The 23,293-nt window shown below is 39.5% G+C and overlaps 1 protein-coding gene across 1 annotated transcript in view; it reads left to right on the top strand.

Moving 5' to 3' along the window:
- The window catches only part of LOC130576083 (uncharacterized), a 136,683-nt gene that overhangs the window by 60,978 nt on the left and 52,412 nt on the right, over window positions 1–23,293 (top strand). Inside the window, exons 8-12 of the mRNA XM_057370469.1 lie at window positions 1,986–2,106; window positions 4,260–4,499; window positions 16,330–16,593; window positions 16,890–17,028; window positions 21,501–21,662. Of these exons, the coding sequence (XP_057226452.1) occupies window positions 1,986–2,106; window positions 4,260–4,499; window positions 16,330–16,593; window positions 16,890–17,028; window positions 21,501–21,662 (926 nt within the window). The remainder of the gene's footprint in view (window positions 1–1,985; window positions 2,107–4,259; window positions 4,500–16,329; window positions 16,594–16,889; window positions 17,029–21,500; window positions 21,663–23,293) is intronic.

Here is a 23,293-nt window from a genome sequence, read left to right as displayed (position 1 = left end):
CCACTAGCATCCAAGAGATCTTCCAACTGATTCAGTTCTTGCTTAGGCATTTACATGATACAYGTTTACTGCAGAAGAGTCTGGAAAACAGTTTAGTTGTGCACTAGTGGTAATTTTACTGATATAAATGTGTGCATATTAAAAAAAAAAAGAAAATGAAAAAAAACACCAGAGGTCTGAATAGAAACTGATTTTTAGCAATATGACAAGATCTTGGAGGTAGAGGCATGTGTTTCAGAAGAGGGGAATTTGAACCTAAGTAGCACATGTGCATGAGTCTGGGATGTTTAGCATGATTGCAGAGTCTCGTGATTTTCTTGATTAAGAACCATGTTAATCTTTACAAATGTGGAGACATCTCAAATAATCACCTAGCATGCAAAGGAGGAAAATGGGAATGAAGACACTGGTGATGAATTTTTCAAAAGCAAGTTAGAAAATACTGAAGGAATGCTTCAGAAGTGCAGCCCAGTCCAGAGAAATGTTGTTGGTTCTGAATCTCAATTCTTCTCTTTCAATTTTTTTTTTTTTTTTAATGATCACCAAATGATAGCATTTTCCTTTGTGGCTAAAAACTTAACAGAGTACATTGCTTGTACATGACAGCCTGTTCTCTGATGCCTATGTTGTCAACACCCAAGCTAATCCTGCATTGCAACTGTAACTGGTGCAGTGATTTTTCCTTGGCTCTATGTGATTCCTCTCAGTAAGCTSCAGGCAGTGCCCCTGACCTCCAGAGTGGCTCTGGGCTGGCCCTGAGCCATGAACAGCCCGCTCAGCCTCCAGGTTCTGAGAGCCACCACGTCTTTCTCTGTGCTTGCCCCAGGTCCACCTGCAAGTGTGGCTGGAGAATTTCCAGCACTGGTGTGACCGACTGACCCTCCCTGGCCTCCTAAAGCATGTTGTGGAAGCAAGAGCTGCCGTGTTTCAAAGCCAGAAGAGCATCCACAGATGTTTTTACTTAGGGTCAATGATATTTAGATGCGGGTGCCACTTAGAAACAGAGGAATTACTCATGGTTCTGTGTCTGTTGAAAGATGGGATGGGATGGGATTGCCACAGAATGCAGCTTTACAGTGCTCATTGTAAACCACTTAATTTTGCRTTTGCTCCTGCTGTGTTCTTGCAATGAGGTTTTCTCCATAGGGTACTGTTCCTTTTGTGTGTCCTGTGCACTGGGCAGGGCAGCACTGGGTTATCCAGTGTTGGGCTGTTCTTGCACTATTTGCTGGTATTCTGTGCTGCTGTAGTGGCCTTCCCTCAAAAACAAAAACAGTCAGGAACTGAGTTGAAATAATTACTCCCCAAATCACTTTAAATACAAAAGAAGTTACCATGTAAGTAACAAGGAAGTTTCAGTGGTTCSCGTACACTTGAAAATTTGTGTATGTGCATGTGTCTAATATATATYTCTAGCTTTTGTCCTACATGTATTTCTGAAGATTTATAAATTATGTATGATTTACATAAAAAAATATCATAAAAAAATCAAACAAAAAAAGTAAGATTTAAAAAACAGATACAACTTTTTCAGTGATTTAGAGCAGCCTAGTCCCCAAAAAATCAGTCGTTTCCAAAAACCTGTTCAAGTTTATTGAAGCTGTCAATAATCCTCAAAGTGTTGACAGAGGCAATGGCYTGCTCTTTTAATATTTTTAACCTGAATCTTGAGCCCCAATACCAGGCAGAGCTGATTACAGACTGGCAGTGAAACTTCTGGCTCCTTATGTCAACCTGTGGCACAGACTGCCAAATATTGGTCTTGTTTGTTTTTTTTTTTTATTTTATTTTTATTGTTATGCTGCTTTTTGAAGTCTAGCCATATCTCTGCTTTAGCACAGAGCTGTTTCTCTTGAGTGCCCTGCAAGCCTTATGATGTGTTCAAGGAAAACACCAAACCGTTGTATTTCCAACAGCAAGTGCTTTCTCTGTATGCACTGTAGTTCATTTCTTTTCCATTCTTCTTCCCATTACAATTTCTGCAGAGTGGGAAGTCAGCTGCTGAAAGCAGAGGAGAGTGGAAATGAAGAAGGAATGGCAGCCAGCTCTGGTAACCTTGCAGATGTGAACACTGGATTAAATGGAGCAGCAGGACCTTGYGGGAAGGTGGGATTCTCCAGGAGTGCTCTTTTCCCTGATGTGAACTGATAAATCACTGGATCAGTTACATTCCATTATTATTTCTTTTTTTTTGTGTTTTGTTTTGCTTTCTTCTTTTCATAGTTTAAGAGGATAGAATTTAGCAGGTTTCAAAATATGCTTTCCAGCAAAAGTAACCATATGCTTAAAGAGAATGTCTAAAGCTATTAATGATGAMTCATTTGGGCATGGCAAGAGTTCTTCAAAACAGCGCTTGTCAGTGCTGGCCGAGCAAAGTCTTTCAGCAGGAGACGAGACAGCTATGCCACCATGCAAATGAGACAGGCTTGAAATATGATGAATCTTCTATCTCCTTTTCCTACTCAACTGACACTCGCTTTGAGGAAGGTTGTAAATGCAAGAGAGATTGTGGTATAATTCCTCAGACTGGCGTTTCTGCCCCCCAGTCACTATTCGATTATCTTCCAAATTGCTGTGTTTCAGAGAGATAAAGATTTTTTATGGCTTGCTGACTTGAAACAACCAGAAGAGCCAGAAAAGAGATGGCTAACCGGCCATGCATAGTAATTCCATTGGTAAATGACAAAATCTTTGTTTGTATGACATTTCCAAAATTACTACTGAAGATGAATCTAAAATACAAAATGTCACATTTGGCATGCAAAACTATCACAATATATTTCAGTATAAAATTCATAGAGGCGTTTAATTTAGAATGTGTTTAATAACGAAGGCTGCCTGCATCAGTAATCCTGCCTTGAGGTTTAAAAAGATTGTCTTATTTATTCATATAATGTTAATTTTTTTTACATATGATTCAGAAACCAAAAATATTAAGGTTAAATCTTTATTGTTAATTAAGATTTTCTAATTAAGCTGAAAATAATTGTCATTCAGATTAGTTGTTAAGTATGGCTTGTGTTGAGAAACAAAAGAAGTTTAACAAATTCAACTGTTTATTTAACTGCTTAATTTAATTCCAGAAGCTTTCTATCTATATGGAAATATGCTATCTCTTCCAAAATAAATCCAASACAGGATTAAAGAAGAGATTATTAGCTACTGCAGGCTTAAACTGTGAGACCACTAAACCTAGTAGTCAAGGTAGCCATGCAATTCCAAAGTGTGGCATGAGTTCTGGTATCCAGTTGCACTAAAAGAAGATCCAGCACTAATATTTTCTGAAAATAATGATTTCTTGGGGAAAAGAGAAACAACATTTCTGATTTAAACACTAAGTAATTAGTTATGGCAGAAACAGCTTTATCCTTTCAAGTCAGCACTGGAGCGTAACTGGGACTCCCAGTTGTGCACCTGACCCTGCAGGTTGCATTTGGGCAGCGCGCAAAGTTTCTGCTGGTGCAGTGGGACAGACCCTGTGCCAATATTCAGGCAAAGGTGGGTAAAAAACATGCCATTKTGCCTGTTCCCCTCCACAAACCTTCACGCTGAGAAGCTGAGCACACAAGGAAAGCACCAGAACAGCATTTCTGGTACACAGCATGTATTCCATCTTAAACATTCTGTAACTCAGACAACATCTTGTCAACAGCAAGCAGCAGATGTTTCCTTTTGTCTGGACTTGGAATAAAGGTGCCTGTGGGGAGTTGTTATTAAACTCTACACGTGTTGCACTTTGATTACTATTTTTAAGAGAATCTGATTATATGATAATCAGAAGGTGAAAGGATAGTCTGTGTGTTACACAGCACTAATAGCTTTGGTGAGGCTAATAATTAATATAAAAACGTGGCCTTCCCTGTCTTTCACACTATGCCTGCAGCCTGCTCATCACATCATGTATTGTGCCTGTCTCGCAAACCATGCTGTATTTTTGAAGGTACTGTTTTCCAGTTAATTCTGCCTCATTATTGTAGAGTAGTGTCTTCTGGTGTCATACTTCACCAGCTTCCCCTTCCCCCCAAGGATGCCGAACATTTTATTAGTAGTATTTGTATTGTTTTTTTCTTTTATCTGTCATCTCTGTGACTTTTGACCTCCCTAATTGCAGATACTTGGTAAGYAGTAGGTAATTGCAGGTTGAACAAGAAGCATGTTGTCTGCTTCTCRGTAGTTATTTTCTGGAAGAAATTTGTCCTTGCTAATTGTATGGTTGAATCAGCCCAGCCCAGGTCAGTAACTCCGAGCCTTCTCCCTAGGATGACTGCTCCATGATGCCGCAGCCAATAGAAATCCAACTCAAATGCCTGAGGGGAGTCAAAGATAAAGTCTCTAAAGGCCTCTACACTCTCAAAGTTTCTGTTCTGAGCCGCTTAGGTGGTGCCTTGCTGGAGTGGCCTGAACTGGAGAAGCAGCCTCAGGCTGGGACGACGCAGGCTGTTAGTCACGGTGGAAACTTCTACAACRCTGAAATCTACTTTGGGCAAAGTATCCAGACAGTAAGCAACACTTCATAAATTTGCTGTCTTTGCTTTGAAAGTTAAAACACATCCGCYCTTTCTCCTTTAGGCTTATATATTTAATGCATTCCGTCACGTTAATAATTTATTTAATAATTTGAGGTGCAATTTAGGAAGGTGAAATCTTTTTCCCCCTAGGTAAACCCTCATCACTTTCTTTGAAAGTGCCAAACATCCGCTACATGATACAGCATTGTCAGCTAATTTTAAATTTTRGTTTTATTCTCTCTTATCTATGCATCTTGTCAGCTATATAATTTGATTTCTGTAAAGTAGCTTTGGAATAAAAAATGAACGAGTGGGTGTTTATAAACACATGAATGCCCAAATCCTTCTGTGAGTTTTTAGCTCCATTGACCCCCATTTGCCAAAAAAGCAGCATTTGGATTATTTTGGAAGGAGCCCAAACACTTGAGGCTCTGTTCTGTCTTTTGCGACTGAGGCACACATATTTTCCTGCCTAAGCATGCTGTGTGTGGCAGGGTTGTTGTGTGTCAGTTGCTCACTGTTGTAGCTAATGCCTAGTGCTGGTTGGAACACTGGTCTCAGATAAACTCTCTGGCACATGAAGGCTTCTTTACAGTTTGAAAAACAATCTTCATCTCTCTCAGTGTGGGAGGGTTTTTTTTTTTGGTTGGTTGTTTTTTGTTTGGTTGGGGTTTTTTTTTTTTGGGGTGATGGTAGGTTTTGGYGCCTGTTATGAGGCATTGGTAGAATGAGGAGCCTTTTCCATTTTCAGTCATTTACTTTGTGTTATGGCCTGAGTGGTAGATTTCCTCCTCCACGTCTTCTGTTGTGTAGATATGGAGCAGACAGTCCCTATCCCAAAGATAGTAACTAACTTTCAGTAAAGCAACTTCTGTGTGTGGCACTGAGCTTTCAGTTACTTGCAGGTAGGTAATTTCAGATGTTGGGTTTGTCATATGTAAAGTGCTGCCAGGTCACATTTTCTGCTTTTTAATTGTTTGTCACCTGTGATGATAATTAACTGTCTGTAAATACAGCTATCGATGTGAAAGCAATTTCATATATAGAGAGGAAAACTTCAAATGTGACTTTCAAATGATGTAAACCAAATACATGCAACTCTCAGAGAGATCATTGAGCTGTGATTCCTTCCTWGGCAGGATGCATGCATCCTGGTCACTTGCCTTGGAGATGAAGTATTGTCTGGAAAGGAGAAGACTGGACACTTGGACTGAATGATTCTAGCATGCCCTGCTTCTTATACTCAGTATCACATTTCTCCTCAATCTTTGCAGCTTTTTGCATTTTCAAGTTTGCTCCAAAGTTCTTTTGGGGCTTCACTGGGGACATTTAATTAGMATCTTCACCAAACTTTATTTTTAATGTACGTCTTGGGTAACTTCCCTTAAAATACAGGACCAGGAGAAGTTGGATTAGATGACTTTCTGGTAATTCCCTATCTTCAGTACTGTGAGATGTACAGCCAAAGCCTGATGTCTTAATTTTGGAGAACCCTCTCCACCAACTAATTTTGGAGACACAGGATTTACTTTACTCTAGATGGGTCTGCCTTTCTGTTCTTCCACATGGCATTGGAGCACAACCTTAAGATATGTTTGAAAAGAAACCTTCAGGGTGTGTGCTGAGTGAGATATGAGGCGAGTTTTAGGCTTCAGGTGGTTAGCATCTACCCCAAAACCTAGGGTAAGTAGTGAGGTCCTATTGGTGAGCTCCACATGAGCACATGAGAACTTACACATGGCACTGCTGCCCTGGGATATATTATGGGGTGGAAATAGAAGTGCTCACAAATGAAGAATATGCTTTTGTTTCCACTGGCTGGAATAATAATAGGAGTTCAGTGTAAACATGATGAAAATGAAGACATGCATGCTTGATATTGAAGGAAAGCCTAATTTTAACTAATATATTAGAGAAATTGTTCCAGAACACTACGTCCTTCCAAAAATAATAACCCTGTCATGTCGGCAAAGTTGGTGTCAGCGTGGGTTACCTGCTGCGTACAGAAAGTGCTGGTCATGTAAGTTAGATCTGCCTCAGGGCTAGTCTGACTTGCACACCCGACCTTTCAAAAATGTTTTTTGTTCATTAATCAATGTTCTTTGCTCCAGTTTGCCAGCTTCCCCTCTTTCCGCTCCTTCATTGTCCTCCTTTTTAGTTTGTCAACCTACCTCCCCCAATAACCTCTGACTGCATACTAGACAGAGGCTCCTAATAGCTCCAGTTGAATTTTATTTATCCTTCAGTAAGGCCAGACAGTTACACAAGTAATTTATTTTCCTTAAATTATGCTGAAAGAAATATGTATGTATGCTTTGGATTGTGGTAAAACACGATTGCTGTTTCAAATGTCGTTTTACAATTTTAGGAATAGCAATGAACAGCATGATCTGAAGGGAACTTGTTTTAGGCTCAACATTTTTAGGATATTTTCATATATTTAGTTTTTGCTTTGATAGATTAAGGCTGTATGGTTTAGGCAAAGTGAGACCTATTTTGAAGTTTCACCTACATTATAAAACAAACTCAATGTGTACTTGAAATTAAAAAATTGTGTAGAGGTTAACTGGTGCAGAAGAAGCTTYGTTCTTAAACCTTCAGTGTATTTTTGCATTGCCAGGTTTTTTTCAGGTCTGGAATGAAAGTTGAGTAAGGAGAGGATAGGAAAGGAGGTGAGATGCTTATTGTGCATAGAGTAAGGCAGTTGGGCAACTGGATGGTCCTTGCAGCGCCTGAACAGATGTGACTGCATCATCTTTACACTAGAACAAGGATTTTGCAACTTCCTTATTGCTATCCCATGATGGCTAAGATCCTACTATAGACAAGACTTAAGCAGTCAGTAAATATTTTTTGACCACAGTGTATTTAAAGCAGTATTTTACTCCACAGGATTATGTCCCAGTGTTAGCAAGTCCTGATTACATTTATCATCTTTATGATGAGTTGGAGAAATAAGTTACAATATGCAGCAGTTTAGTTTCACTCAGAAAAAAAAAAGTGTTTGGGTTGTTTATTTGGTTATTTTTTTTAATGATTTAAAAATTTTTGGTTTNNTTTTTTTTTTTTTTTTTTTTTGCCTGTTTTTCTAAAGTTAATTCAGTAGACATTAAAATAATTGCATGAAACAATTACAACAATAAGATCAAACCCTCACTTTTCCAAATCAAAATACTCATTGGCTTCAATGGTATAGAAGTTCGAGAGTGGTAAAAATACTTGTTTTAAAAAAAATATTTTCAGCTGTAGTTTCAGTTATCAGAACCAAAGTATTTTTTTGAAAATTGCCAAGGAAGGAACCTTTAAGGAACGTGTACCTATTTCAAGTATTTGAAATTTCTGAAACACTTTTCTAGAAAAAAATATTGTCTGTTGGGAAGATAGTTTTTGCTCAAAATGGGAAGTTCAGTTAGAAACTTTGCAGATATTGTGAAGGGCTCTGCAAGCCAATGAGGCTGCCTGCCAGTGGCACTTTAAAAACATCAATTACACTGTCCAGTCATCTGGGAAGTCAGTCCAGCGCTGTCAAACAGAAACAGGGACGGACAATTGTGTCAGTGCTGAGCTCCCCAAACTGGTTTTAAACCCCAGTCCTGCTGCATCCATTTGGCATCAATCCTTATTCTGTGAGAGCCTTTCAAACCTGGTACCTCAGCAGAAGAGGTGTGAGCTCCACACATGTGTAAGCACTGATGCCACACATTTTTCCCAGCGTACCTGGAAACTTGGGGTAGTACTAAATCTGTTCATTTGCATGAAAAGATACCATTGCTGACAGAATAGTTCACAGAACTGAGGATTGTTAAAGAGTATATCAACTGGTTAATATTTATGTACAAGCGTGGAGAGGTACTAGCAATATTATAACAGTAGCTGGGTACCATTTTGTTTTACTTGAGGGAAATTCAATATGAATAAAACAGCAACTTTTCAAACATGACATTTAATCCACTCATGTAAATCATACCAGGAGATCTATTATTCATTATTAAAAGGGCACCATATTTTTATTATACTGAAAATGAAACACAAATGCTATGAAAAATTTAGTGCCTTTTCCTGAAGTTTCAGGACACTTATCATGCAGTCATCTAGCAGGGGCTGACACTCATTTTAAAATATAGCTACAAAATTAATAAATTTGAACTCTTTTGCTTTGAAAAAAAGAGGATATTCTATTTCACTGAATGAGGGATTTATTATTTATTTAAGGCTTCCTAAATACTTCAGATGGCAAAGTACTTTTGYAATGTTCACATTTAGATAGCTAGTGAATAAAGTTCATATCTTTGTTGTTATTAGTCATTTCCAGCATTTTTTTTTCCCTGAAGTGCATTTTGAAAACTACATATATCAGAAACTGATTAACATGACCTAAGGTATTAATTCTTAAAATATGATGAAACAAACAGTTTTCCGGACATTATTTTCTGTGTGTCAGCAGCTGTCCAAAGACTGTGATGTTTTTAATAATTACAAAACAAGGTATCATTAGGAAAACTAGACTGCAAACTTCCCTCACCCCCTCCTCCTCCCCTTCTGGTTTATTTTATTCTTCAGTGAAATGCTGGCATAAATGAAGAACATATAGCTCTAGGACACTTTATAGGACATAATATAAGGGTTTGATACAATATGAAAAAAAAGATAGTGCTTGGCAGTGCCAGAGGACTTTCAAAATGAGAGCCACTTAAATTTTCCTGGATGTAATTATTTGTAGTTGCAATGAAAAGGTGCTACGTGAACCTTTTGGTAAATTCAAGAACTAAACTTATACAAATGCTTCTATTTATTTGAAGACTGCACTTCTGACTTTTTCACAGAGAAGGAATACATAATTTTTACTGCTTTGGTTTTGTTTKTCTGGGGTTTGTTGGTCTTTGATTGCCATTTCTAGATGTCTCTGCAACAGCTCCTCAAAATGTATGTTCCCAGAGCAATTCTTACAAAGCTATTACATATTCGAATCTATTGCATCTACCTTACTTAGCCCTGTACAATTTATTACATATCCAAGAGGTTACTGCTTATCCCAGGTTTTGATTTTGGTGATTAGTTGGAGTTACTTTTCACTTGTTGTCCATTCATTGTGCTCCAGTGGAGGAGTCCTTGGAAAAACCTGCTGGAATTCACTGTGTATGCTGGATCACCTAAAAGCAATGCATGCTGCCCAGAAACCTCCAAAATATGACCTGCGTTACAATGCATCATATCTGACTAGAGGAAAGTATGTAGTCTGCTTTGATAAATCCAGCAGACATGTGTTAAACATCAAAAGTGTCAGGGGACAGCATTTTATTTTGSAGCACTCCATGGTTTATTCCCTACTTAATTGGAAATTATGTCTGTAACAGAGCTTGACATGAGCCATAAGATACAACARTTGTACAAAAGCCATATATTATCTGGGGCAAATCAGCAGGAAGGCAGAATGCAACCTCTGCCTGTATCCTGAGCTCCAAGAGAGACACAAACAACAGAGAGCACCAAGTACAACATAAATGCTGGCCTCAACAAAAAATTCGGTGATTGGAAAAAAAGAGCATCCATCCATGACTCACCAGAACTGACAGTCTGGAACTCTGAAAAGGCACCTAAAGTGTGTTTTGGTCCAGATCTGCATGCAAATCACGGGAGCTGGCAAAACATCCTCAGAAAATAATTTTTTTTTCTTTGTTATATATATCTGATATTATATATATGTATATATCAACTAATTATCTGTAAGCTCAGGATGAGCAGGGTAGTTGCAAAATTGTACCACAGAAATGGGAAGTGTACTTTATGCAATCAAAGAGCAAAAGGTTATCCTGCTTAATTGTGCAATTTTTMAGCAGAACAAACAAGGAAAAATTAATTTAGTCTCTGAAGTTGGTCTTCCTTTCCTCTTGTGGAAGGAGAACAGAGCCTGACCCGGTCTGGACCATCCAGGAAATGCTGAAGGAGCGTGAACTCTGGGTTGTCACTGCTTGCCTTGTGAAGTGAGTGTTCTCTGAAGGAAGCCTATGGTCCAACAGGCTGCCACCTGAGGTGTGAGCAATCTAGAACAGCAGCAGGGAAGGGATGAGATGAAGCAGCTACTGGAACAAGAAAGAGAGGAAAGCTGCCTGCTCCTTCTCTGGAGCGCGGGGCAGGCGGAGCGGTGCTGCTGCGTGACTCAGCCCTGCGTGCCGAACAGGCTACGGCTTCGTGAGACTCCTCGGCTCCAAGTGGTTTCTGGGCAAAATACGTGTCCTCTTGACACAAAAGAAATAAACTCTGCTGTTTCGTGTCTGTAGTCCACGTTATCCTGGGAAATTCATGCTCTGGCCGTGCTGAAATCAGTCTCGGGAATAAGTAAGTGGAATGAGAGAAGGAACTGGGTTTCCTGCTTTCCTCTCACACAGACAGTTTCTCCCTCACAAGATGAGGTCAGAATCCACGCAGGTCAATATTTCACCAGAAGYGCTCGGGGAGGCAGGAGCTGTATGTGCCATACATTACTACTCCCTGCTGGTCCGAGAGCAGGAAAGAATTAGCAGCAGATGTGCCAGGACAATTAGCAACAGATGCAGAGGCTAAAGCTCGCAGAATGCAAACATTATGCCCCTATATTAGGGAAGATAAAAGGCCGGATTCTGGTCCTGTGGTGTAAGGTGCTTGCGGTGCATGCGATGCTGCTGGAGTTAACCATGGCCTGAGTTATCTCTCCCAGGGGAAAGGCAGGCAATGGGGAATTRTCACTGCTCTGGTAGCATGGGAGAGGACAGGTGCTTGCATGGGGACACTTGGTGTGGCTCTGGAACGACACTGGGGTGATTTGACACCGTGTGCCAGGAGCAATCCTGCTCYCTGCCACCACTGAAAGCAGTGGATAAATTGCCTGCTTGCAAATACTGCTGTCTGTGCTCCGGACGGATCATCTGGGAGCCCAACAGCTCTTGGTCCATACTCTGCTGCTGYCAGGGAGGCTGGCTTCCAGGAAGAGTGGTGGAACTGCTTAAAGGCTTAAGGAGATCTGCAAGCTGCAGGGAGTCGTTTGACCAATGTCAGGTTTGAAAGGCCTATTCTCTCAGAGAGCAGGGGGAAAAAATAGTGAGGAAATGAATGACATTGCACTGTATGGTCCTTCTCTGATTTGTGTGTTATTTTGTATTCAGATACCTGTTCGAAGACAGCAAGTGATGGAAAGCTGGGGAAATTAGTTTTCAGCTATTCCAGAACATTCTGGTGATAGATAGGGACTTTTGSAAAAACCCTAATAATGTGATATTTTATTTTTACTTCAGTCCATGTTTCTATTTCCTCCCCTCTGGCCTTTTATAAATTTCAGAGTTACACAAACATTTCACAAGAATGCCCTTCTCTCTGCCTATGTGCTGGCCTCGCAGCATAAACAGGGACACATAAACAGGGACAGCTAGAAATCGGGTTTTGGAAACTCCACTTTAACTGGGCAAAACCAGCCACCTCTTCAGCACTATTCATTTTACACAGTGAAGTAATTTTTATTTGTTAGTGATGGGAACTGTTTCCTATTTAAAAGATTTTCTACTTCTGTTTTACACCAGTGAGATTCTTGTGCTGCACTTTTCATAATCAGAAATGATGGGCTGTTCAATTATATGGCATTTATCAAGATTTTTCTATAATAATGAGTATTTTGCATATTTTAATTAATTTGAGTTGTATTGGTCAAATTTTTGTGTGATATGAATTAAGTAACATGACTTTTGCCCATTTCATTTCTAAATTGCAAACATTTGAAGGTGCAGAAGAAAGAAGCAAAAGTTTATTTCTTCTCTGACAAGGTTAAAATCTGAGAGTAAGTCAGACAAAAACCCCCAAAACCTCACACTGGATCTGTTTATTGAAATATTCAAATAGAATTCATTCTCTCTATGCAGAGAAACTATGGTGGCATATGGGGAAGTTAGACATATTACAATAAAACTGATATAAAACAGTTGAATTCAGAAAAAGTGGCAGGGGATAATTTTAGTTCATTATGATTTAATTCAATTAAATGCAACACTGTTAGCTGCAGACTAAGAAGTATTATTTGTGCCTGTGCAGGCACACACGAGCATTATTTATTCTCTGCTGCATCTCTTTGCAGAAGAAATGACAGCAGTAAAAAGTGGGGGCTCAACGCTTTCATAGCACTGTAAAATCTATAAACCTCGCAGACCTCCGTGAAAATTTTACCTGAGCACAGAGATTGAGGTAAGATGTTGGAGGGCAGACCCATGAAAACACCACAASATATCCTTAGATGGTGTGTGCTCTTTGAACATCAACAGCGTTGGTGCAGGATTGTGGATTAACTTACCAGATAGTACCTCAAATAAGGCTGCCACCAGCAGGAAAAATATAATTTCTGGGTTTTTTGGTTTTTTTTTTTTTCTTTTTCTTCAGAGACAAAACACTCCATCGGAACAAACTGCTCAGTTTGAGCTGTTGTGGCTTGTCTATCCCAAGCACGGCTCTGAGTCTCTTGGAGAGGAGCAGTTACTGATCCCCATCCTCCCTCCTCCTCCTCCTCTGTTTACCTGGGCTGTTCCTGAGYACAGGAACCCTACCCTGCACCTGAGCACAACACCTCAGACCCACAGAGGCACACAGGCATTCTAAGGCTGTGGATTTCAATCTGAGCTATCTGCCTAAATGCCTTTGTGCATCCATGCCTAAGGGCTGGCCGTGTCCCAAATCCCAACTCTCAGGCTCACAGACTAGGAAGAGGCTAATGAAGGGCAGGTGGCACAAGACCAAGCTCTTTCCCAGGGCTTCCTGACCCTGGGGTGGGGACAGTGAGCTGTGACAGAGACCTGTGCTCTTTGTGGCAATGGGGAAAGGTTTAGCATGGATGTTGAGAGGAGCTTCCTCCTTTTTGAAACTCTCCTGCTTCAGCCTGGCTAGTCCTTCCTAAACAGCTAAACAGTTCCTCCCATATAAATCACACTCCCASTGTCCATCAGGATGGAAATGAAAGMTCACAGGCACCTGCATGAACGCTTGGTGTGATGGCATAGAGTAACAGGCAGAGTCTTGGCTGGGATTTTTGGATGGATTCAACAGAAAGAGATTTCTAACTTGACAGGTATGTTTTATTTGACTGTGTAAGCTGAGATGTATGACACTGTCCTACCTGGGCCAGGTACCCAGTGTTCATGAGTAAGGACTCCCAGCGTGATAGCCTTTACAACCTCAGACTTTGTGGCAGACAGGTGTATTTTAAAGTCCTTGTTAATGTTAATGTTTTGTGATTATGTGTTTTCATCCTGGCATGGCTTAAACACCTGGCTTCAGTAATGGTAAGCAAATGGATGCTTCCAGCCCCAAAGAAGGAGTTCGCAGTTTAGGTCCAGGATAAAAGCATACAGCAAATGAAGAATAACCGTGAACCGAAAAACAAAGAAATAAAATTTTAATGGTGACTATGATTACTCTTACACCAGCTGCTGACCGCTCTTTGTTAATGTGCAAGCTAGCAGAAGAGCATGTACTGTTGAATTATTCTTAAGAGTAAGGCTGGKAAGCAAGAGAGAAACTGGAAAGGATGCTGTGATACAGCAGTGATTTCATCTCTGAATGCTTTAGGATTGTTCAATATTTCAGGTAACTGCCTTTGATCACAGCCCTGTAACCATCACCTTTAATTTGTAGCACAGAGGTTACTATCTAGCACCCATCTARCCAAATGAAATGTATGGCTTGATTAAGGATCTCTTTTGTCCGTAATTTGTGGCTAATGTTTTTAGCTTTCCCACGGGCTGTTACAGAAAATGGTAAATCTGGTTTAAATGAAACCTGATACTGTTAATGGTTTAATAGCAGCTGYCACAGGGTTATGGCATTTTTCAACAGATGCTTCTGTTTCATTTTAAGTCTACACTAAGTCTTAGAATGTATTTACATAATTAATATAAAGTACACCTACATAATAATGACATTATTTATAATTTTTAAAGGTTTCCTTATATGACTTTCTCTCCCTTGCTGTTATCTAATCACAATAAAAAATTTGAAAAAGGAAGGCATATTATTAGAAATAATAATTTATATTCACCTCTTCAGAAATGCTATAGAATGCAGCACAACTGTGAACACTTATCATCTCCTAACATGGCAGTTCCTGGTGTAGGCAAATCCCTTGGCTGCTTCAGAAAAAGGGAGACAAAAAGCTTGGCTGAACCTGGGTTATGCTGGTTATCCTACCTGCTCTTCAGTCAAGAGTATTAGAGAAGTGATGCTTGTATTCAAATATACGCATTAAGGAAGAGCTGTGTCGAGGTSTGTACTCACATGCAGAAATATCTGAAGGAGCAAAGATTTGTGGCTGATTATTGGCTGTAGAATGTCATCTGATTGAGGAGATCCCTGCTAATTTAAGAAGATTTTGGCATTCATAGTGGGCAATTGGTTTGCATGGATGTCTTCTATTTGGAGGTTTTTGGGGGTTATGTTTCAAGAAGTATAGAGGGTGTATCCTACAGGATACTCAGAGAGGATGCTCTTGAATATTGTGGCCTTCTGCAAGTTTGTCTCAGTTCACAGGGAGGAGAGAAAGAGAAAAGGCTCCTTTCTCTGCCTTGGCTGGACGGAAAGGTAATGTTGAGCAGGCAAGTGTACCAAGGCATTCACTGCTGTGAAGTGTGAGGACTGAAATGGGAACAATAAAATGTGAAAAACATTCAAGAAACAAAATTGTCTTTATTAAAGAAGCATCCAAGATTGCTTATTTAAGAGATTAGGCAGTCCCAGTTCTCTCAGGTGGATGTGTAGGAGTAGTGGTGAAGCAGATGTTTCACTGTGTGAGTGGTGTAGCTGATGTATTTGTTCCCTGTGTCCCCAAGATCATAGCTGTTAGCCTGGGTGTGATGGTAGTCATCTTCCTGTTCTAGCTTTTGTGTGGGTTTGGTTTTATCTGTCCTTTTAAATGTATCACAATTGCTCAATGGCACCTGGGTCAACACCCACCTCAATTAAAGAAAACAGTTAAAACTGTGGCAGAGAACCAGATTTCTTTTTCTTTGTGTTTACCCTTCTTTCTTCTGTACCTGGCAAAACCTTACAGAGGGATTTACATAAACTCATTGCCTCAGGGTGTTTCTTCACMACTCGATTTCAAGACTTTGCCATGGGAACACAATTGCTCCAGGCCCCAAGGCATTGCTAACCCTCTTCTACAGCTCCAAACTGCTYAGAAGAACATCTCTACCTATATTATGAGAAGTGTAAACTGTGTTTGCCAGTCTCTGATATGCTGAGAACTTGTTACCTCAAAATCCTTTTTAACCCTACACTGAGGTTTACTTTGTAATAAGAGCTTTAATTTAAAGGAAGAAGGTTATTGTGTACCAACATCATTCCCAGAACTGGRTGAAGAAGGGTTTCTGACTCAGTCAGGAGCAAGTTTGCAGGCCTTCTTATTGGATGTTTGGATGAACTTTCCAAAGTTGCTGCAAGACGAATCCAGTGGTGAATCTCAGGAAGTTGTCAGAGATTCAACTTCCAAGTTGGTTTGTTACTCTATCTTAAAGATTTCTAGTGGCAATGTTTTTCCTGGTAAATAAAGACAGAAATGAATGCTTTGAGAAAGCCAAGAGCAGAAAAAAAACCAAAAAAGAAATCATAAAATAGCTACACAAAAAAAAGCACAACATTTTTGTTGGAGAGGAAAATTGTTCAAATATGTGATTTTCGGGAAGAGAAGAGTTGTTAATTGTTTTAGCATGCAGAATTGGTCCAAAGATAKGAAGTTTGTAGTTATATGATAAAAGAAAGTCAGTTCCCTTGTGATATTTTTTTGTAACTTATCCTTTTTCTCCTCCTTTGCCAGGTTCTACCACATGGAAAAGCTGTGAAGCCTGGCATGGTACTCCTCTTTGAACTCTTCCTTCTTCGTGGGACCTATACTTGGATTGATCAGGAAGTGGGATGGGGAGCTTTTCCCTTATATGATAGCAATTTTAATACTTTGGAGGGAAAATTTAAATGTCCCTTCCTCAGAGGCCATTATGACTCCAAGATTGACCGATTCAAAAAAATTGAAAATTTTATTTCTCAGGACTTGGATCATTGGCTATGCAATCTCTACTTTCAGGTTTGTATTTTTAAAAGTTGTTCTGTTTTCCCAATATTTTTCCATATGATTCTGAAATTGGATTGTGGCTCATTCCCCATTGACCAGGATATGTGCTTTAATTAGTAAGCATGGGGAAAACATACATTGAACAATTATATGGGAGAAAACTATAGTAAACGGAGTGTAGAGAAACAAGGACTTCCTAAAATTCTTATACAACATCTTGGACTGCTAGGGTTCACAGTGTACAAGAAGTATGTTCTGGCTTTGTAGAATTCTGAACTGACTTTTTTTGGTGTTTTCCCTCTTGATAGATAATTAAACTACCACAGGATTCASATAAGCAAAACAAGTGTGATATGCATCTTCATCTCCCACCTGACCTTCTCATGTATTCAAGCACTGCTGAAAAGAATGGTGTCTCAGACAAAGTTGTACAGCCTGGACCACAAGGTGATGGTGATGGATTCAGACTTTGATGTTTCCATTCAGGTTTTCMCTGAATTAACCCATAGTTTTGTTTTAATGCTGGCTAGTCATTATTGTCCTTGTTAAGCTAGATTTTCTTCATTCAGATATGGGTCCAACGTGTATTTGGGCAGGAATACTGTGATCCTTTTTATTAAGGTGGTCTAACTTTGTTTTCATGTGCGAGCAATTTGACCCAGCCTCATTGCTGAGGATGAGATGGCTATGCTGGCCTRTGCTTAGGGCTGAATAATGTTTGGAATGTCACAGTAGTGACAGTTCAGCTGTTTATGACACCAAGCTTACAGGAAGAGAAAAGAAAAAAAATGGGTTTTTTTGTCTGCTTCCGGAAGAACTTTAGCACCTCCTTGGGCTACAACAGKGTCTTCAGACTTGGCAGGGACATAGTTCTGGCATCAGAAACATGCTGCACACCACTGCTATGAAATTCTGTTAAGATTCAATCAAGTGGTAACCCATAGAAAGGACAATTATAACTTGCTGGTATAGAGCAGACCTCCACAGAAGCTTTCTTAAAAAATCACTGCATGTTCCTTTTAGACTGAGCATCCTCCCCACCCTCTGTGAACCTTCTGATGTAGAGATGTAGCTACACTGAGGACATAATTCACCATATTGTAATGGACTCACAAATTGCTTTTCTACTGGTAGAACTCCAATAATGAGAAGAAGGGCAGGACACCGCTTTTCTTTTTTCAGCATGTGGGACCAGACTGCCATGAACAAAAATAACTMATTTTTGCTATACAGATGTTTCTATATTCTCTCTTGCTTAATGAACTGAAGGGCTCAGCCAATCCATAGATTGTAGTGTATGTGTGAATATCMTGTGTAGATCTGAAACAAGACTTGGCTCTTCAGGACGGAGGTTCCTTAGGCATTTGAGAACAGCATTTGATGCACTGTAAATGGTGTGGAGGAGAAAGGGCAGGCTRTTGAAAGGAAAGAAAGAGAATGCATAAGCAATAATCATTTAGCATGGTAAACAGGCAGCTCAGGTTGGAAGTATAACTTGAAAAGAGGCCAGGAGAAGTGTTTTTCAGAAAGTTAGTACTGATGTAGGAGATAAAGAAAATTTTGTTTGCCCTGAGATGCTTTTAGGCTAAGCAGTGACTGCACTGTGATCAAAAGGCTTTTATATAACCACTCTGATACAAGAAGTGTGGAGGTGTAAACATATACTTGCATGAGAGTAAGGTAATTTTTGTTGTCATATATCYTCTACATATCTGCTAAGTTGCTTTGAGATGCAGCAAACCATGAATAGCAGATCCAAACAGTAGAATTGCAGGCGACCCTTATCGGCAGTGAAGTATTATGGACAAACTCTTAAAGAATCAAACTTGTTTGGTCCTATCGTCAATCCTCACATGCATTTGGAAATACACATTGAGGATGYAGTTAAATAGGTCACACTTTCTGGAAACATTTGGGAAAACTTGTGATGTTCAGTTTGAAAAGTCAAGAAAGGCATAATTTTAAGATCTGAGAAAGAGCATCAGCGTATGTCCTATTTTGCATTCAGACCTCTGAAATTTGCTGATAAGGTGATCATGGAAGATCTGCAATTTTCCTGCCAAACAGATTTGCACTAACAAAAATTTTAGGAGCAATTTTTGATATTGCTTATATTTATTTGTTTTTCTTGGAGCATTCTTTAAAGATATTATTAGCTGCCAATATCCCCCATGGGTTTGTTTTTTTAATGTATCTATGCAGTGCTACAGTATGCTGTTTCTGCTGGTGATATGTTGCTAAGAGATTTAATAATGGGTAAACAAACACAACATGTGGTAATCCATTTCAAATTAAAAGTTTATTAAATGCTAGCTTGATGACTTTGTGGCTATTTACAATTAAAGGAACAAACCTTAGAGAACTGGAGATCACGTGGCAAGAATCACAACTTCAACATTTCCAACAGAAAAATGTGTTTATGATCTGTGGCAAGCTGTCGCATGTTGATATGCCCTATAAATACAGCACATATCTGTTAAACCATGAAAAACCAGGGTGGGGAGGGGKAAGCTCTGTTAGAGTGACATTAAGGTTGAGACACAAACCAGAGAAAGCAAGAACAGTCTAAATGAAGACGAGTACGCTGTAACTCACTCCACTGCAGTAGTCTAAATAGTGAGTGATCTTAYATATCAATACCATATGTGGTACTGCAACATATAAACGAAATAAAGCAGGTTAGGAGATGGTGTTTTAACCTTCACTTCAAGTTTGTCTTGGTTTTAGAAGTTTAAAACAGAGCCTTCATGTTAYTTCCATTAACTTCCAGGCTACATTATTCTTTTAAACAGCAGCTCTGTGTAGGGCTAGGTATGGCTTTTTCCTGCTGCAYRTGCTMTCTGGTCCAGAGCACARYGCAAGGAAATGGCACCTAATACCTYCCATTCCCCCTCCTGTTCAGAACACAGATGCACATTATCAGCTCTGGTGTGTCTTGTAGTCCAAATCATATCTTTTCTCTGTTCCTTTGAAGTGGTATTTTCTAAGAGTTTCATGGCAGAAGACAGCTTCTGTTTTTGCTACCACCATACTTTGCTTTTCTTAAGGAAATCTTCTGCTGTTGATCTGTTGCCCTTTGCAGGATCAACAGTCCCTGTCAGAAAATGAATGACAATTTCTGAGTGGAATTTATTTTTTGTTGTTGTATGAAAGGTGGTAACAACTCTGATGGAAGGAGCTTAGGTAGGAAAATTTGATGCAACTACCAGGAATGTTGCTGTGGTAGGCTTGGATCTAAGTAACACAGGCTTCTAAAAAAAAATCTCTCAATATTGAGAGTTTCCATTTAAACACTAAATATCCAAATTCATCAAGGAAACACTCTCCCAGTGAAATCCAGCAAGACCCCTTTGACTTCAGTATCCATAGAAAAAGGGATTCACATGTGCAAAATGTCAGCATAACAGTCTTTTCTGGAACTGGCAGCTCTTTCATTCTCATAAAASTAGACAGACAGCACTCATATATTACTTCTCCAGCTCAAACACTTTTAAGTCAGACACARGCTCATTTGGGAAGTGTCACTTTTCCCTTGTTGGGAACCTTCTTCCAAATGCTTGCTTTTCTTGCTGTGCTGTTGATCTGACCTGATATGCCAACACCCATTTGTGCCCACCAGAAAAAYTGTGATCCGATAAAACAGACAAGTGGAAAGCTAGATATGATTTTGTCCTCTGTAGTTTTAGGAACCAAAAGAAAACCTTTTTCATTCCAGTTGACTTATTCATACCACTTTAATGTCCATTTTGAAATCTTGAAGTGTGATCAGCGCTGTATCAGCATATACTGATGTGCACTCAAGACCTAAAAAGGATTCTTGCAAAGTAGAAGGTGGAACAGCCACTGAGAAGGATTAAGATACTGAAACAGTATGTTTTGGGGTTTTTTTAGTGCTAAATTTTGTGTATTTTTGGTGAACCTAAAGAGTTGTGACCGATAGTGCATTTTTTAAGCAGTAATTATCGCAAGTACTAGAATGTGAAATCAAGAAAGGCGTTTTACTTAGCGTGGCTGTGTTGGGGGAGGGGTGTTATCAGAGAAGATTTTGAGGGAAATGTTCCAAGGTAGCCAGGCTGCTTTGGTCCCAGGAGCAGGATGATGTTGCTGTAATAGAGCTGTTACAGTGTTGTGTAAGCATGACTACACTGCTCACGGAGTCTGGGCCAGCAGAAATGATTGTTACTATTCTTTTATTGGGTATATTTGTCACATGGAAAGACTTCCACTACCTGACCTGTCTTTAGACTAAACACAACATGCAGATTTTCTGTGTCTAACATCTTACCAGAAAGTTTGCTTGTCTCTTATACACCCCTGCTCTACTATGGGAGCACAAAAAAACCCCAAAAAACAAAAAAACACAGCTGTTTGAGAATAGTTTTAAGGACACTCATTTTTTTCACAATGAACAGATATCTCATTTTCCCTCTACACTTTATTTTTTCTTTCCTCTCACTGAGGTTTTCTGTGTAACAGCAGTGCACTTGGCTCCTGTGCCCACAGAGCAACCAGAAGAAAAGTTAGAACCACTGAAATGTGTTTAGTTCTCAAACTATGAGTTTATAGCCAAAATAAATATTATACAGAGAGATCATTTTCAGGTGTGCAATTTTTCTGGTTACTGTACAATTCAGAGCATTTTTTTGTCTGTCTTGTTTCTGTCTATCTACCTGGCTGTTAATAATAAGATTGGTTTGTACCACTTTGCCTCAGCAGTCCTTGAAACTCGCCAGGGTTGTAAAGCTTTAAACAGTTGCRCAGGTCTTTAATTGTAAATTAGTTTTGACAGGACTGCTAAGACAAAGGCCTGGCCCATCCCATCGTGATGCTAGCCGGCAACCCCTAACTGCTCCTGCAGCAAGGAAACATGTGGAAGGAATTGTTCTTTTACATTTCACAGCTTGTCATTTCCTCTGCAGGGCAACCTCTGACCTCCCCCAAAGATCCCGACACCCATAAGGGAAGTATTCCCACTGTTGTAAAGGAAGTGGAAAAGCAGTTTAATGCCGTGAAAGGAGGAGAAGCGTGCATGTCAGAAGAAGCTGGGAGGAAAAGAGAAGAGCTTAAAATGCTTCCAGCAGGTTAGGATTTTTATTGCGTTACTTAATTTACTRAAAGTTTGCAAATAGATCTGCTTGGCATGTGTGTAAATACCCCCGTTTGCCTTCCTCCTCACCCTGTGATAGCATCTCATCATTATTTCACTGGGCAAAGGAAGTGATGGAAGAGTTTAAATCARTTGTTAGGGATCAAAAGCAGCTCAAGCAGGTACAGAAGCAGTGGACTTCCCTGTCTAAAATATATTTGTAGGCCAAATGTGTTAGTAATTACAAGGTGTGTGTGCAGTGCACTGACAACATTAGATTACGGCTGGTGTTTCCSTGACATTTTTACATCCTTTCATTTTATTTGGTCATTTATATCCATGGATCACAACATGTTGCTGTTAGGTGCTTGGGAAGTACTTTTTCTTCCTGCAGCACATTAATAGCAATATCCTTTGTTAATTGTGCTGAGCTAAATTACATAAAAGTGCCTGTCTGTATTTACATCAGGTAACATTTGCTTCTGGGATGTGGGATTTCTTTTGAAGGCAAAGCCTTGCAAGTTCCTATGGTGTTGTTTTTTTTTTTTTTTCCCCTTGGTTTTGCTCATTTGTTTATTTGCTTTTGTGGGTTGTTTGGGGGATTTTTTGTTAGTTTGTTTTTTTGTTTTGTTTTTCAATCCCAGAAAGAAAGTATTTTTCTGAGAATTACAACCCCTAGGTCCTCTCCTAAACTCAGTGACCTCCATGATGGCCAGAGGCAGASTTACCATGGGACAGGGATTTGCAGGTACCAAGGACAGATATACTCACTCTCACTTCAGAACCCAGGCCAATGTGTAGAGATAAAAGTGCAAGTAGAAATAAATTAATGCCACCATTTGAAGGGAAAGGATGACTTTCTTCCTGTTCCAGGAAGCTCTAGTAGGTCATGGTTAGGCTCTGAACTGTGAAATATTAAGTAAGAGAAAGCTACCTGAGGCCTCAAAGCTACCTCTTATCTGTTAAACAGTAGCTTGTTGTCTTCTTGAAGACTGTGGACCCCCGAAATGATGCAGTAAAATTTTGCATGAATGTCAATTTGAAGCCAATTGACATGCCAGCTTTAMTTTTACAGCAACCCATAAAATGTCATTCAGAAATAATTTCTTTGGAGCTGTCCTTCTCTGCTGACTGTCAAGAGGGCTGGGACTATGCATGTGCTATTACAGGTGCAAGTGTCGAATATCTCATGGTCAAATAGAGGTAGGAGCTGGTACAGCATTGCCAAGCCAGGATYCATAAATGCTGAATATTGATGTTGACCATCACAGATGCCTATGAAGTAGAACACAGAGCTGGTTTCATTTTTTTGTTAAAAGGTGTTCGTGACACAAGGTTAAGCATTTTACAGAAAAAAAAAGTAATAAAAAATTTCAATTTTTCAAGGATTTTCATTATATGTGCTGATAAGACCAACACTGAATATGTCTCTTTTAGATTCTGGTCCTTCTAAGAATATAAACCCAGACCTAGCTTAGAAAATTTGTTGGAATTCTACATGAATATACTTTGAAATTTATTTTGTTCATTTGCCCAACATTAGTTGTGCAAAGCCGCTTAAAATACTCAAAATACTAAAAATGTAAGTAACCTGCATTAACAAAAGGGTTTTACAATAACRTTTAA

Source organism: Malurus melanocephalus, unplaced genomic scaffold, assembly GCF_030028575.1.
Source record: "Malurus melanocephalus ecotype Western Australia unplaced genomic scaffold, MMel_1.1 scaffold_126, whole genome shotgun sequence".
Lineage (NCBI taxonomy): Eukaryota > Metazoa > Chordata > Aves > Passeriformes > Maluridae > Malurus > Malurus melanocephalus.
This window is presented reverse-complemented; position numbering and strand designations above follow the sequence as displayed.